This window comes from Bufo bufo, chromosome 5 (genome assembly GCF_905171765.1).
Source record: "Bufo bufo chromosome 5, aBufBuf1.1, whole genome shotgun sequence".
NCBI classification, from domain to species: Eukaryota; Metazoa; Chordata; class Amphibia; order Anura; family Bufonidae; genus Bufo; species Bufo bufo.
This window is the reverse complement of record NC_053393.1, coordinates 427,833,936-427,850,984: the sequence shown is the minus strand read 5'-3', so window position 1 is coordinate 427,850,984 and position 17,049 is coordinate 427,833,936. Positions and strand designations below refer to the sequence as shown.

The 17,049-nt window shown below is 41.5% G+C and overlaps 1 protein-coding gene across 3 annotated transcripts in view; it reads right to left on the bottom strand.

The window, feature by feature from the left end:
- ANO10 (anoctamin 10) overlaps nt 1–17,049 on the bottom strand; it is a 285,873-nt gene that overhangs the window by 82,792 nt on the left and 186,032 nt on the right. For all 3 annotated transcript variants that reach the window (XM_040433433.1, XM_040433430.1, XM_040433431.1), the window contains exon 12: nt 16,340–16,459. In XM_040433433.1, the coding sequence (XP_040289367.1) occupies nt 16,340–16,459 (120 nt within the window). The remainder of the gene's footprint in view (nt 1–16,339; nt 16,460–17,049) is intronic.

Below are 17,049 nucleotides of genomic sequence, written 5' to 3'. Positions count from 1 at the left end.
ATGTCTACAGAGATGTGTGGGGGCTAATTGTTTTGCTGGACGATCTGTAATTTTTGATAATACCATTTTGGGATGTGTATGACTATTTGATTAATTTTTATAAAAATTTTTGGGGAGATAAAGTCATAAAAAAAACGCCAGTAGGTCCCTAAGTGAACTACAATTTGCAGTCATCAGATTGCAACTTGTACAGAATAATGGATATTGATCCATTATTCTGTAAAGAAATTGCTATATCCCAGTTCAGTGCTGCCACCTGCTGACCTGAACTTGTATATACTAATAATGAGCCAAGAAGCTTAGTACAGGCTTCAGAGCATTATTAGAACAGGGCACTTACCCAGATCTCCACTGGGGGAAAGCGTGCCTGACCCAGAGGCGCGCGCTTCCGGGTTTTAGCCTTCTCTGACGCCGTAGTCACATTTAAATACGGCATCTGAGGGGTTAAATGTCAATGGTCAGCATTACCACCGATCGGTTTCCATGTCATAGCTCTGTTATAGAAGGAAGTCATTAAGCAGTTAGTGTAAATTCTGTTGTAGTTAAACAAGAAAATATATTTATTTCTCATAATAAACTGCAATAAAGCAATATGTTGTTATAATCATGTATTGGGTATGCTAATCCTTTGATAAATTTGTAGTTTTTCTTCTCAATATCTGCCCTATAATGATCCTTGGGGAACATTTTAAAAACACTATATGAAAAATACAGTTTTCAGTAATACACAACATATGGACAACAGTATTGGGGGGGGGGGGCCTACAGGTGCTTTCATGAAAAAATACATTCTAAATTCATAGGCATTAATATGGAGTTGATCCTCCCTCTGAAGCTAAAACAGCTTCTACTCTTCTAGGAGGGTTTTCCCCACAAGATTTAGAGTACGTCTGTGGGAATTTTTTCCCATCTATCCAGAACAGCATTTGACATTGCATGAGAGGCAATGGCACGCACTCTCTGTTCTAGTTCATCCCAAAGGTGTTGGGTTTGAGTTTGGGGGTCTGCGTTGGCCAGTTAAAGGCTATGTACACCTTTGAGGGCATTTTTGTTAATTATTGCATTGTACTCATTTTGCACTAAAAATCTTTTTTCAATTGTCTTTATTAAAAATATGGAGTCCTTTTTTCTGTACATAGCTAAGATGCTCTAGTAGCAGCCTGTGGATTTTCTCTCTTTTTCATCAGTTGGGGAGCAGAGGGATTCCTTATCTCTGGTCTCTGACATTATAAACACTCATTATAGCTCAGTTCTGATCTTACTGATGAGAATGTGGCTTAAATAAGTGTTGATGACCTCTTAGTAGTTTACAGATAAGGGTTATTAGATGATGGGCACAAAGTGAAAGTACCAGTGACACAGTTAGAAAAACAGTTAACCCTTTGTGACAGAACGGCCTAATATTTTTAATAAAGGACAATTGAAAATATGATTTCAAGTGAAAAATTTGTAAAATGCAATCATAAACAAAAATTGCCGCTAAAGGTGTACATAGCCTTTAAGTTCTACCGAACTAAACTCATCCTTACTTTGTGTTCTAGGGCACAGTCATACTGGAACAGAAAATGACCTTGCCCAAACTAGCCCCACAAAGTTGGATGTGGAAATTGTCAAAATTGTCTTGGCATGCTGTAGTATTAAGAGTTCCTTTCACTGGAACTAAGGGGCATAGGCCAACCCCTGAAAAACAACCCCATAGCATTAACCCTCCTCCACCATACTTTACAGTTGGCACAATGCCCAAACCCAGACTCGTCCGTCAGACTGCCAGATAGAGAAGTGTGATTTGTCACTCCACATAACACGTTTCCACTGCTCCAGAGTCCAGTGGCAGTGGCTTGGTAATGTAAGGCTTGCATGCTGCTGCTTGGCCATGGCATGAAACTTCAAGCACACAGGTTTTGCGCTGATGTTAATGTTAACTTATGTTAACTTTGCAATAATACGACTTACAGTTGAGTATCTAGGAGGGAAAAATTTCATGAAATGACTTGTAACGATGGAATCCTATCCTACAATGCTCTTTAGAACGAGCCATTCTTTCAGACATGTTTTTAAAGGCAGACTGCAGGGTTAGGTGCTGGATTTTACACATATGTGGCAATGTGATGGAATAAAACACCTGAATTCAATGATTAAGTGATGTGTCCCAATACTTTTATCCATATGGTGTACATAAAACTCTGTGTCCTTGAAATGTTGCACTTGCTTTCTAGTGTAAAACCATTCCCTACTGTAACTGTGCCAGCATACAGAAAATATTCCATGATACTGCATGGCAGCCCATGGACGCCCTTTTAAATCTGGCCCTGAATTTGTTGGAAGAATTCCAGTGCAATGGAAACGGCAATAAACACTTCAGCTGATGCGAATACTAGTATATGTGCCTCTTCTATTTGACATCTCCTCGGTTTTTAGGAATACAGTATCTTAGGGTGGGTTCACATCACGTTTTATGCCTCCTTTTTGTTAAGAATGGAACTCTATGATGAACTGATATCACTATATGACATCAGTCTGAGGCATCCGTTTAACGTATACGGTTTTTTGTATACTTTAAATGGATGGTAAAAATGTGATGTGAACCCAGCCTTAGTTGATCAGTACTCAATACAAAATGTGTAAGAGTCAGCATTTGGTTACCTACATTTAAAATGTATTCTACATCAAGCAGTTCTGCAGATAACACATTTCAAATACTCTATTAAATCATTCAGAATTAATAGAGGACCTTTATCAATTACAGAGAGAGAAAAGAGGGATTACAAAGAGGTGGCAGTTGAAGATTTAAACTGAGAATCAGCTCCGTGAGATGGACAAAAAATACGAAAAAGAACAAATAAAAGGTGGCGCTATACAGACACATTCTATTGAATACAGTGGCTCACTGACTATACAAAATTTTTAATTACATGCAATTAGTACAGTATTCAGATCCAGGGGCTGGTTTGAAAAATGTAGAATATGTTTTTGTGACAGGACCCCTTTAAGGGAAACCTTCAAACAAAAAGATGTCTAAAGGGGACACCCCTTTAACTACTTCCATTCCTACATCACATCATTTATTGAATTACATAGATCAAGACAAATTCCCTAATAACAAGTGTGAGAAAACCTAGAATATTACTGCATGCATCATATGTGGAATGTGGCAAGGAATATAGGGTCTGGAAACCTTCTAATTCCCAATTCATGTACTGAGCTATTTTTACCCCAGTTCAGTTTGCTATATTCTTCGGTTTCCTGCTCATAAAATAACATACATTTAACTACTGTATTATTTAACTGATTATAGACTGATCACTAAAAACTAAGCAAACATAGCGTACTGTATCATCTCACAATTGTATATCGAAGAAAAAATATAAATCAGCTCCCATTCAATTCCCACACTTAGGACAATGGATATTTAGCTAAATGAACACACTGCAAAGGTTTGACAGCATGGCCGATTTCACATCACTTGGCAGTCTGTTCTCTTGTATCACAACTTTTATGTAACTCGGAGTCATTATGTAACTAATATTTACAGACGTAGCCATAATCCCTTGGGCATTTTGGCATTAAACTGCTCTGTCAGGTCCTTCCTTGTAACCTGGAATTTTATGAATAAATATTTCACAACACCCCTCAGGCTGCTGTTTAAAACCAGTTATCGATCAGTGCAACACTAAAGTTTCAAGAGAAAATCAGCCTCATACCCAAGGGTGAATTTGCTTTAGACCCTACAGGGAAATTTCCCGCTGGGCTGAAGCCTGGGAGGGGGACCGCCCAAGCCCTCCTCTAGGTACATAACGTTCTGATGCTTTCTTATGCATCTGGCCAGAGGATGGCGATACAGTTGAATACTGTGGTGGGACAGCAGTATTTTGTGCTGCACAGTGGAATTTGGTTCTGCTAGGGCGGTACTTTGTTCTCCACTATGGTATTGCTGACCCCGCCTACTTCTGCTGTACCTACTTGTTTTACCCTACCTTCTGCCAGTTTGGACGACCTACAACATGGGGCCACTTTTAGTTTATTTTCCCGGGCCACTTTAAGTTTCTAGTCTGCCCCTGATCATACCCTCAAGGTCCCATAAAATACTATTTGCCATATATTAACCTGTCTTTTATGGCTGAATAGATGTTCTTAAAGGGAGTCGGTCACCTCAAAAATAACTTCCCATCTAAGCACCTATGGCTTGACGGTTCTGTGTACAAAAAACATACCTTTCTTTGTAAAAATCCATTCCTTTAATATGGAAAAATTTTTCTTTTCATGTTTATGCTAATGAGGATTCCAGTACACTGTGGACAAGGTCGCACCATTCAGTGTACCATCGTTCCGTCTCTTACACAACCTAGTACCTCCCATTCTGATTTGACAGCACCAGGCTCCTTGTACATCATTGCTCCCGTCTCCAAAAACCTGCACCTCTGCTGTTTAAACTTCAGGGAGTGTACAGAACAGTGGTCCTGTAGTGGAAATTCCCCTGTAGGGTCTATGTACAATCCACCCTTGTGGTAAGCACACGTTGGGGAGAGCTAAGGAGGTCGAGGAGGATATTGGAGTGTTAGGGACTGTAAAAAGTCACAGAGTTAAAATGCTGAGTTTTTTTTTTTCTCAGATCTTTATTTACCCATTAGGACATGCTTACCAGGATCTAACACCATGGCACAGGCAATGGCGAGGAAACCAGGGGTTGCCTTATTATGACTTATTTGCAAGTTACAAAGCAAAGAATCCTAAAGGTGACATATTACCCACCTCCCCAGCATTGAAAAATGCCTACAAAATATTTACCATGACCTTTACTTTATACTGTAGGTTCCAATTTTAAGTCAAAAGCATAGAAAGATCAAAATCAGTATCTCATACTAAGCAACGCAGGTTTTTGTTTCTTTTTTGCTAATTAAAGAGGCTCGTCACCTCTTCTGACATGCCTGTTTTAATAGCTTCATGCATTCCCCATGTAACAATTCTCGTGCATCTATTCTTATGGTTCTATGTTGAACCATTCCTTTATTATTTCTACTAGAAGTTATGAATGAATTGCTAGCAGTCTGCAGTAAGGGTACAGAGAGTAGGTAACCAGTCGGGCTGTGTGCCTGTACAGACTCACTCTATCCAATCAGTGCTGCCATTGTCAGACTGTGCAGGTACACACCTCCAACTGGTTACCTCCCCTCTCTACCCTTACTGCAGACTGCTAGCAATTTGTTCATAATTTCTAGTAGAAATAATAAAGGAATGGCACAACATAGAGCCATAAGACTAGATGCTCCAGAATTGTACTTACATTGGGAATGCATGTAGCTATTAAAACAGACATGTCAGGAGTGGTGAAAGGTCCTCTTTAAGAACAAAAGGAGTGACTTCTGGTATACAAGCACACCGATTCTATAGAAATATGCTCTAAATATATTTGTAGCACATTAGTCAGTAGATAGAAAAGATAAAGAACCCTCAGTCGGTAATTCCTTTTAATTGCTAAATGAAAAGAACAAGCTTTAGAGACTTCTTAGGTCTCTTCATCAGGCACAATGTACAGTCACACATTCATACAGAAAAGGACATACAGATGTGTGCTTCCTTACATTTCCTCTTCCTCAAATGTAGTCTCCAAAGCTTGTTATTTTTGAGCTTAGGATAGGTCATCAATATCAGATCGGCATGGGGTATGACTCCTAGGACTCCCACCAATCCGCTGTTTAGTTCCGGTAGCTCCTGTAAACAGCTCCATACACTGTCTAGTGGTCAAGTTTGGTTACTGCAGTGCTGCTCTTATTCACTTGAGCAGCTGTAAGGGAAATGCCTGGCTAGCCATGGCATCTCCCTGCAAAATCAGCTGTTTACTGGAATACCATGAGAAGGAGCCCCACCACTGCTCTTTGAAAGTTGTCTCCGATGAGTAGAGTAATGAAGAATGAAAAGGCTGGGCACATTTTTTATCTTGACTAGCTCATTCATCTGCCTCACAGAATAACCAGGTGTAGGCTTTCTAGAAAACACAGCTCTGATAACTATTGTATGGAGCCAAGCTCCTGTGTGATGCTTTTATGACTAGGACAGAAATGTATTCACTAGAAGTAAATAATAAAAGCTCTTATTGAATGACAGCAAATGGCAGGTCTTGAAAACCGAGAAACTGACCCAGAAAACACATGGGAAATCATATAAATTTTCATTATACAAAGAACATTTATTTGCCAAAACAGAAATATCTCTTTAACCACTTGCCATCTGGGCCATTTGCCCCCTTCCTGACGAGGCCTAATTTTGCAAAACTGACATATCTCACTTTATGTGGTAATAACTTTGGAACGCCTTTACTTATCCAAGTCATTCAGAGATTGTTTTCTCGTGACACATTGTACTTCATGATAGTCATAAATTTGAGTTAAAATATTTCACCTTTATTTATGAAATAATCCCAAATTTACCCAAAAATTTGAAAAATTCACAATTTTCTAAATTTCAATTTCTCTGCTTTTAAAACAGAAAGTGATACCTCATAAAATATTTATTATTTAACATTCCCCATATGTCTACTTTATGTTGGCATCATTTTGGAAATGTCATTTTATTTTTTTAGGACGTTAGAAGGCTTAGAAGTTTAGAAGCAATTCTTCACATTTTTAAGAAAATTGCCAAAACCCACTTTTTAAGGACCAGTTCAGGTATGAAGTCACTTTGTGGGGCCTACATAGTGGATACCCCCATAAATGACCCCATTGTAGAAACTACACCCCTCAAGGTATTCAAAACCGATTTTACAAACTTTGTTAACCCTTTAGGCGTTCCACAAGAATTAAAGGAAAATGGAGATCAAATTTTTAAATTTCACTTTTTTGGCAGATTTTCCATTTTAATCTATTTTTTTCTTTAACACATCGATGGTTAACAGCCAAGCAAAACTCAATATTTATTACCCAGATTCTGCGGTTTACAGAAACACCCCACATGTGGTCATAAACTGCTGTATGGGCACACGGCAGGGCGCAGAAGAAAAGGAACTCCACATGGTTTTTAGATGCCATGTCCCATTTGAAGCCCCCTGATGCACCCTTACAGTAGAAACTCCCAAGAAGTGACCCCATTTTGGAAACTAGGGGATAAGGTGCCAGTTTTATTAGTACTATTTTTGGGTACATGGGTAGTTTGGGTTTTACACAATAATAGCATTTTTGAAACAAAAAAATTATGTTTTAATGTGTCCATGTTCTGAGAGCTATAGTTTTTTTATTTTTTGAGAGATTTTCTTATGTAGGGGCTCATTTTTTGCGGGATGAGGTGACTGTTTTATTGGTACTATTTTGTGGGACATACGCGTTTTTGATCACTTGGTGTTGCACCTTTTGTGATGCAAGGTGACAAAAATTGCTTGTTTTGACACAGTTTTTTTTTTTTTTTTTTTAGGGTGTTCACCCGAGGGGTTAGGTCATGTGATATTTTTATAGAGCTGGTTTTTACGGACGCGGCAATACCAAATATGTCTATTTTATTTTATTTTTTCTATTTTTAAATATTTTTTTTTATTCCTTCTTGGGAACTTTTTTTTTTTACATGTGAAACTTTATTTTATTTTATTTTTTCAACCCTTTATTTTTTAAATTTTATTTTACACTTTTCGTCCCCCATAAGGTCATACAAGACCTCTGGGGGACATTTACTTCACTTTTTCTTTTTTTTTTCACTGTTGATTTCTCCTGTAACTTGGGCTGACATAGTAGCCCCAGTTACAGGACAAATGCACCCCTAGAGAGGCCGTACAGCAGAAATCCAGCGCTGTACAGCCTCAGAGCAGGGCTGATCGAGGTCTCAGAGACCTCACACAGCTCCTGCACACTCCGGTCACGGCGGTCACATGACCGCCGGGCCGGAACAGGAAGCGCATAGGAAGCGCCTTCTCTGCATACACAGCGCTCGGTGAGCGCTGTGTCTGCAGCGATCGTGAAGGCAGGGACACCTGGGCACTGTCCCTGCCTCCTCTCTGGGTTGCCCTGCTGTCACTGACAGCGGGCAACCCGATCAGCAGCTTAGCGTGCAGCTGCGATTTCTGAACGGACGTTTTAAAACGTGCGTTCAGAAATAGACGTCCACCCATAGGACGTTTATATCCTATGGGAGGACGTAAAGCGGTTAAATAAAGGTCACAAAACAGTAAATACACACAACTGTAATAACCCGTACAGTAAAGGTACATGCACTATTTATCAGGAGCGTACTGGAAAGCAAAAGTGACCCTGAAAAAATAAAAAAAATTTAAAAAATGACCCCATGTTGTAGGCGGGTCCAAACCGACAGAAGGCGGACCACCACAAGTAGGCAGAGTCAGCAATACCATAGTGCAAAATACTGTCCTAGCAGAACCAAATACCACAAGGCAGCACAATATACTGCCCCAAAAGCTATCCTTCTGTGGTGACCATCAATAGCTGCCATTTTTACTCTCCTCCAGTCCAACTGTCTCTGATTAAGATATGGAGCAGGGGGCTTAGGAGGTGAGATGTGTGGTCACTGGCCGGGTACATGAGTACCTGATTCTCACAGGGTTAATTACCACTGAGTGTATTAGATCGTTATGTACCCGGCCCGCAGCAGAGAAGAGAGCTTGGGCGGCCCCCTGGGCATAGGGCTACTAGGACATTTCCCTGTAAAGTCTATAGCCAGTCTGCCCCTGCTATTTATCCTGACTATTGAATGGCATTAAAAGAAAAGAAGTAACAAAACACAAGCAAAAAATTTCAGAAATATCGAGATATCGCCTATCATAAGGCCCTATTACACTGCCTGATATTCGAGCACGATGATAACCGCCTTGATTGGTGCTCCTTTGAAACAGCCTATTACACAGGCCAATGCAAAGTGAATGAGGGAGGTCAATTCTAATGACCATCGGTAGCACATCCCTGATTACACTGGATATGGATATACCAGTAAGTGCGCATCTTTTATCCTGATAAAAGATGCAAAGCAGTCGACAAACGAGTGTTTGCTCATTTATCGGTGACACAATTGCATGGGCCAGTTATCGGGAATACGTGTTCCTATGAATGATTGTTCCCGATGGCCTGGAAATTCTCAAGTGTAATAGGCCCTTTACTCTATAAACAGTTGCAGCTTGATTAAAATCTATCAAATTAATAACTAAAAAAACCTCCCCACTACACATCATAATCAAATAAAAAATCTGTCTTTTATGTTGGATGAAAAAAAATTGACGTCCCCATTTACCATCACCTATCGATACCTATAACAATGGTCCCCAAACAGTGGCTTTACAGCCATATGTGGCTCACAACCTCAAGCGGCGCGTCTTGCCATAGAAGTCCCGACTTAAAGCTATACTTCTATTGTACTCCACAGAATTAAAAACATATCCAGACTTACAAACACTTAGCTGGTATAATACAAATGTTTCAGTTCTGCAAACCTTTGTAATTTTGTGATCTTTATTTTCTCATCTTTAAAATTTTTCCTACTCCATTTTAGATACATTTCACTCAAATCTCTGTGGTCCAGACAAGACTGCATAGCATGCTGCACGATTCTGTCCCGTAAAACGATGGCCACCATAATGGAAACCCAAACAGTCTACACTACACTCGTAGAGCTCCATCGGCCATATGACAGTTCCGGAAACACAGTTATTTTCGTTCTTCTGCTACTATAATGGAGCAGAACAACCGGAAATAACGAAGCAGATGTGAACCCAGCCTGAAATTTGGCTCCCGACCAGTGCTCAAAATTGGATGTGGCTCACAAGGTACAGATGGTTCTGGACCTCTGACCTACACTATTACTATCACTATTTTCTCAAAATTGAGAAAGCTCATTGGAAGAACATGTGAAACGTTTTCAAGAAATCTACAGTAAGTCCAGTTGCCTTGATTTATTCTTTACAGATATACACTATTACTGACTATTCAAAAAATAATCAGTTACCGAATTTCTACTACCCGTGTTCACTAAACCCCAGACATGTCACTATAATTCCCTAACAGAAAATGATGTCACCCCACCCTACAAGTACCACACTGTTATAGCAGAATATTAGAAATAGAAATCCCAGAGATCAGACTTTCAAATTAAATTTCATGTGATCTGGTTTTACTCCCAGCATCCAAATGAGTCATTTTGCAATTCTCAAAGGGGCAGCTTGACTACTTTTAATTTAATTTCCAGGAGCTGGGCCAGAAGATTGAGAAGTATAAAGAAACCAACATAGTCATCAGACTGCAGAGGACGAAGGACAGTGATATCTTGTTATAACACTGGGAAAAGAGGACAAAGATAAACCACAATTTTAATAAAGGAAAATAACCCAGATTTTAGATTTGTAGAGACTTGGATAACTTCCTTGTGCAGACAGCACCAGTGATGATTCACTAGGCATGGTAGCACCAAGCACAGCCTAGCGTCTCCTGATAATGAGACCATTTAACGCTGCCACTGTCTTACATAAGTGGCCACAGCACTTACCTCACACTATGCCTACTGTTCTCCGAGGTGCAGTCTTAATCAGATCTCGTCTTTCTACATTGTCCCTCTCTGCCAGCCAATGTGCATAAATATACAGGGGTTGTCAATGTGCAGCATCTGCTGAATGTCAGGGAGAAATTACTCTGCTCCCATATTGGCATTCTTACTTCTAGAAAGTGTTTGCTATGTCTGGGTGTACCTGCGTGTGCTAGCTAGTACCTTTGGCTATTTGTTTAATGGATTAGATGGGACTGGAATTTAGCATACTCTGTTGGAGATAGACAAAATGCCAGTAAACAACTAAGCACCTAGTTGGGGAAAAAAAAACAATAGCTCAACAAAAGTGAACCGTGCCGAACTAATATGTGGTTTATGGCAACTAAGCATTGCATTATTTTACACTGACGTTTAGCATCACTGTGGACTCTGGTTTATATCTTTAAAAGGTTTTACCGCCTAGGAGCTGACAATGACAGTGACTGGCTGCAGCAGTCTTGGGACCAAGCCACTTTCAGTCCAGTCGGGAACAGGGCAGCAGAGCAGGAAAGGTGGGACTGCAGATAGGAGAGCTGTTGTTTTTTTGTATCAAATGGGCACAAGTCACCACAATTGGGTTTGTTGGCTCCATGGGCAGACAATGCCTTCAAAGGGGAATTCCTATATGAGACAATGGGGGCATATCACTAGGATAAGCCCCCAATTTCTGATAGATGGAGATCCCATCTCTGGGAACCGCACCCATCTCGTAAAGGCAGCAGGCAAAGTCTTGGAGGGCTCATCGTGTATGCGTGGATGCCCTCCATTCATTTCTAAGGGGCCGCCGAAAATAGATGAGTACATGCTCGGCTATTTCTGTCAGCCCCATAGAAGTGAATGGGAGCCGTGGCCGCGCAAGTGCTGTGCGCTTCCATTCACTTCTAGTGGGAGAGCGTCTGGTGGAGGCCGGACCCAGGGAAACTCAGGGTCCCCCAGCCACCACTTTCCCTACTCTGTTCTCGATATAGCTGCGGGTCCCAGCGGTGGGAACCGCACCTATTAGATAATGGGGACATATTCTAGCAACAAGCCCCCATTGTCTCAGATGGGAATACCCCTTTAAAAGGGTTTTCCGGTAAAAATGGTTTATTTTATTAAATGCCCACAGCATGGCCCAGAACAGATGAGGTACTTACCTACCCCATACCACTCTGGTACTCTGTGCTGCTCCCATCTTCTGGTCCCTGTGCTGTTTACATCAGATTGGCTATGGGCATAGTCAGATGCACCGCTCCAGCGGTGACGTGCTGCCTGTGGCCACATCACTGATAAAGCTAGTTAGTGGTTGGAGTGGTGCATGTGACCATGCCTATAGCCAGCCTGATGTAAATGGTGCCAGGACCGGAAGATGGAGACAGCAGGGACAGTGCAGAGGACAGGAGCGGCGGGGAGCCATGCTGTGGGCACTTGATTACAAAAAAAAAACATCACTTTTACCAGAAAACCCCTTTAAAACCATGTGCAAAAAAGTACTGTATAAATGCATAAAAATGACATCTAAATGTAGCGGAAAGAATAATCATGAATTTGGCAGTATGGTGCTAATTTCAAAATGAAGCAGCCCTGAATGATGGCACGACGAATCTAAAAAATAGAATACAAAACATAGAATAAAAACACATATGGGGTCATTTATTAAGACTGGCGTTTTAGACACCGGTCTTAATACCCCTGCGCTGGTGCTTGATGTGCTTAAGTAATGTAGAGGTGTCAGACTCCGCTGGCCTAAACCTACGCCAGCATCCTAAAAAAGGCACAGAAAATGATAAATGAGACGAGCCCACCGGCCCGCAACCTTCCCCACTTACGCCACATCCCACATCCTTTTTTATAAGTCGCATACGTGGTGTGGAAGGGGAAGAAGTCACAGATTCGGCTGCAAGAATTGGCATATATCTGTTTATAAATGACCCCCATAGGGCCTCTAATGGCATCACTGGAGGGAAACTCTAGCAAACTCTCAGTTGTGAGACATATTCGATCTGTACTGTTTCGAGCCTCTGGTTGTAAAAAGGAATGTTCCTATTGATTGCAAACAGAGATCTTGAAAATGTCGAGAAATTGGAACACAAAGTGTATTAGAAATTTGCAGGATATACGCAGCAGTAGTCACATACCATGCCAGTGTGTGAACAGTCACAAAGTCACAGATACAAGAGATTTTAAAATGCAAGAAGCAGTCATTACTGAACATGGCTATGTATGGAGGGACAGTCATAAAGATATTACACTCAAAATTATCTCAACTGAGGCATGTGCCTTTAACCTTGCAGAACAGTTATTATCCCAATGCACAAAGGGCAGCAGTGGTTCTCTCAGTTGGATATACAGATGTATTCCTCCCTGATTCAGAGGTATCGCAGTAAAGTTTAATTTATCTCGGTCCATCCTCCGTCAACTCACTATCAGGACCCTTTTATCCAGGCCAAGGGTCAGGTCTCTGATCACCAAATAAACATGCAGATGACAGCACCAAATACCCTACTTTATAGGCAGCCCTCGCCAGTTTATAGGCAGCACTTGCCTATACAAAAAAGAATGCGCTGCTGACAAGCCATGAGACTGCAGGTGGACAATCAATCATCGCCATACAGCAGTGATGCCTGCTTCATGAAAATGCAGCGATCGGGAACGAACATGGCTCTTTCCTGATCTTGGCCCAGTCTATCGGCCTGCACTGGAGGGTCATGTGACCCAAAGGTCCTACTGCATGTGCTACAATGCAATACTGGGTAATAATGCAGCTTGGCCACTAGGTGGCAGCACAGCAGTAGGATATATACATAATAAACTACAGGGTGGGCCATTTATATGGATACACCTTAATAAAATGGGAATGGTTGGTGATATTAACTTCCTGTTTGTGGCACATTAGTATATGTGAGGGGGGAAACTTTTCAAGATGGGTGGTGACCATGGTGGCCATTTTGAAGTCGGACATTTTGAATCCAACTTTTGTTTTTTCAATAGGAAGAGGGTCATTTGACACATCAAACTTATTGGGAATTTCACAAGAAAAACAATGGTGTGCTTGGTTTTAACGTAACTTTATTCTTTCATGAGTTATTTACAAGTTTCTGACCACTTACAAAATGTGTTCAATGTGCTGCCCATTGTGCTGGATTGTCAATGCAACCCTTTTCTGAAACTACGGATACTGGAAGCCTGTGCTAGCATTTCTCCTGCGGTGTTGCTATCATTGTGTGAAGAGTGGGAGAAGAGGGTTGCATTGACAATCCAACACAATGGGCAGCACATTGAACACATTTTATAAGTGGTCAGAAACTTGTAATAACTCATGAAAGAATAAATTTACGTTAAAACCAAGCACACCATTGTTTCTCTTGTGAAATTCCCAATAAGTTTGATGTGTCACATGACCCTCTTCCTATTAAAAAACAAAAGTTGGATTCAAAATGGCTGACTTCAAAATGGCCGCCATGGTCACCACCCATCTTGAAAAGTTTCCCCCCTCACATATACTAATGTGCCACAAACAGGAAGTTAATATCACCAACCATTCCCATTTTATTAAGGTGTATCCATATAAATCGCCCACCCTGTATATATAACTTAGGGGGTCATTTATTAAGACCGTTTTAGACGCTGGTCTTAATAAGGCCCTGCACTGGATCCGCCAGCCTCTATTTAACTTTGGCGGATCCACCATCGCTTCTAGGTAGCTGGCGTCGATTCAGACCATTTCTAGGCCTAAAACAGCCGTAGAAAATTAACCACCCACTTTTTTAGACTTGGTGTGAGCGGGGAAAAGTTGCAGATTGCGGCACAAATAACCTTTGCGCTGCAATCTGCACGAGAAATATGCCTCATATAGATGTATTTTTCCAGCAAACACTTGGTGGTGAATATCCTCTCCGGCAAGTGTAATATATCTAGCCCTTTTTTATATATTCCCCTGATGAGAGGACTGTTTCTGCCTCAGAAACGCGCATGTCGGGATCTTTTCAGGGCCAAATAGGGAACGCAATTCCAGGGTTAGGTTCCGGACGGGGGCCCACTCCGTGGTTAGGCCAACAGGGCTATTGTAGGGCCCCTAGGGTCATCCAGGGACACATAGGAACATCTTCCTGCGACCCCCACATATTCTAAGGACCTCATACCATCAAAACCGGACTATCCCACCAAGAAATAGCGGAATGGAGGTGTCTGAAGAGCCTATCAACTATAGGGTAGGACACTGGGTTTCTTGGGTGCCGCCGTGCACCTTCTTGATATAGGTGCAGCTGTGCATCCTCCTTGTACGGTGACTTTTATGTACCTAATCATTGTGTATACTTCTCTCTTTATGCCGCCGTGCATTTTTGTATACATTGCTATATGTTATCTATTTACATCACTGTGTATATAGGGTGCCAGCATATATCGATTACTGCCACCCTGTTTTCTGTACACTTAGGGTGCTCGTGCATATCGGCTCTTGCCACCCTCTAGTGTCTGGCACTGAAAGTACAAGTGTAGAAATAGTTGTTTTTGTTTCCAAAGAGTCCCCTTGTGTGTGACTATGGAAAAACTGTAAGGTGATTGGGCATAACGGCTCCTGTCACCCCTTAGTGTCCGACACTTTGTGTAGACACGGTTTCCCTTGTTTTCAAGGAGTCCCCTGGCGTGTGGGACTGTGAAAAGTTGTATTTATATTGAACTATTTTGAGGGATATATTTTATAATGTAAAATAAGTAAAAGTTAAGTCTTAAACAATCCAGATCACTATTCACTATTCTCCCTTTTTATAAAAATAACCCCCCTAGTCTGTATGAAAGGGCATATCAGCCTTAGGCACTTCTAACGCTGTAACAAAGCACTTCCAAGACCACAGAAGTAGTTTCCATAATTAAAGATTTTTCTCTTTTGCCTAGTGAATAAAACGGCAATACTAGTTCTCCATGTTGAGCCAGTGATTGATGGGAAAATGCACAGCAGTGCTCACACATGGGGCACAAGGATGGGTAGGACGTAGTCTCTATCAACGTGTCGCCCAAACAGCAATGACTCTGAATGCACTTGCACTCTCTTTCATCCCTTACACATTGAATAAAGGTAAACGACCGTATTTTCCTTCCGCATCCATGTTTGCGGATCGGATGTGGATAGGATGCGGACCCATTCAAAAGATGTGGACAACACACTATGTGCTGTCCGCATCCGTTTGTCTATTCCACCGCCCCACAAAAAACATGTCCTATTCTTGTCTGTTATGCATTAAAGGATAGGACATTTCTACAGGGGTTAAAAAAAAATTAAAAATAAGCGGCATGTACACGGACAGGATCCGTGTTATGCAGATCCGCAATTTGGGAAACGCAAAATGGATACGGTTGCGTGCACGGGGTCTAAGCCTCATATTATTAATAAAGATTTCTAGAAGCATTGAAACAGATATATGGTCAAGTGGTTATCTAATCCATCTATATTTACTCCTTGCATATTATAAATCATGTAATACTATATATAATTATATCCCTGTTCATTGAGCGACTCCTCTCCTGGACCATATCTGATGTGAAGATGGCCGTCATGAAAGTCCTTTTCTGTTATGTCTGCATTTTAGTACTGTACAATTGAGGAGCTGGTGCCTTTTGTGAATCCTGCTGGACTGAACTGGTTTCTAAACTGAAACCTACTTTTTCTGTATATATAGAGACGCAGTCCTGTCTGGGAGCTGCAAAAGAAACCTACGACGCAGGCTCCAGAAGAAGCCAATGGAAATGACTTGTCTGTAACACTGTCACAAAGCGCTTCCAGGACCGTAGAAGTGATTTCCATAATTAAAGATTTTTCTCTCTTTGCCTAGTTTACATTCAGAGGCTGTTCACATACCTGTTTCTGTTTGAGGGCTTCCATGGACTCAAATTCCAGTCTGGCTAATTTTATCCGGATGTCATATGGTTTGTTGGGAATCACAAATGCCAAGATAAACTTCAGAGCTAGCAGAGCGTGCTGTCAAATTAAAAAGACAAAAAGAATAATGTTAGCCAAAAGACAGAAGACAAAGGGAGACTCAGCCACACTTCTTGGTGCTCGCTGGTAGGATTAGCTATGCTCATATTCTTCCTGTATTCTGACACCACAATACAACGTCAGTAGCTTTGTCAAACACGTTCCTTTGTAATCAGACATTCACAATAAGGCCTCATGCACACGACCGTTCCGTTTGCGGCATGGCGTCCGTGTGCGTTCCGCAATTTGCGGAACGGCACGGACAGCCTTTAATATAACGGCCTATTTTTGTCCGCAAAGCGCTGACAAGAATAGGACAGGTTATATTTTTTTGGTGGGGCCACGGAACGGAGCAACGGATGCGGACAGCACACGGAGTGCTGTCCACATCTTTCGCGTCCGCATCCGACCCGCCAAAACCGCGGCTCGGATGCGGACCAAAACAACGGCCTTGTGCATGAGGCCTAAATCAATGTTTTTTGACTGGTTTTGTCTGTTTATCTTTCATTGGTCTCCTTTGATTGTACCTGCGCAGAGCATGGGCTTGCAGGACAGGTGCTAGAGTACGGCAGCACAAGGAACTATACATC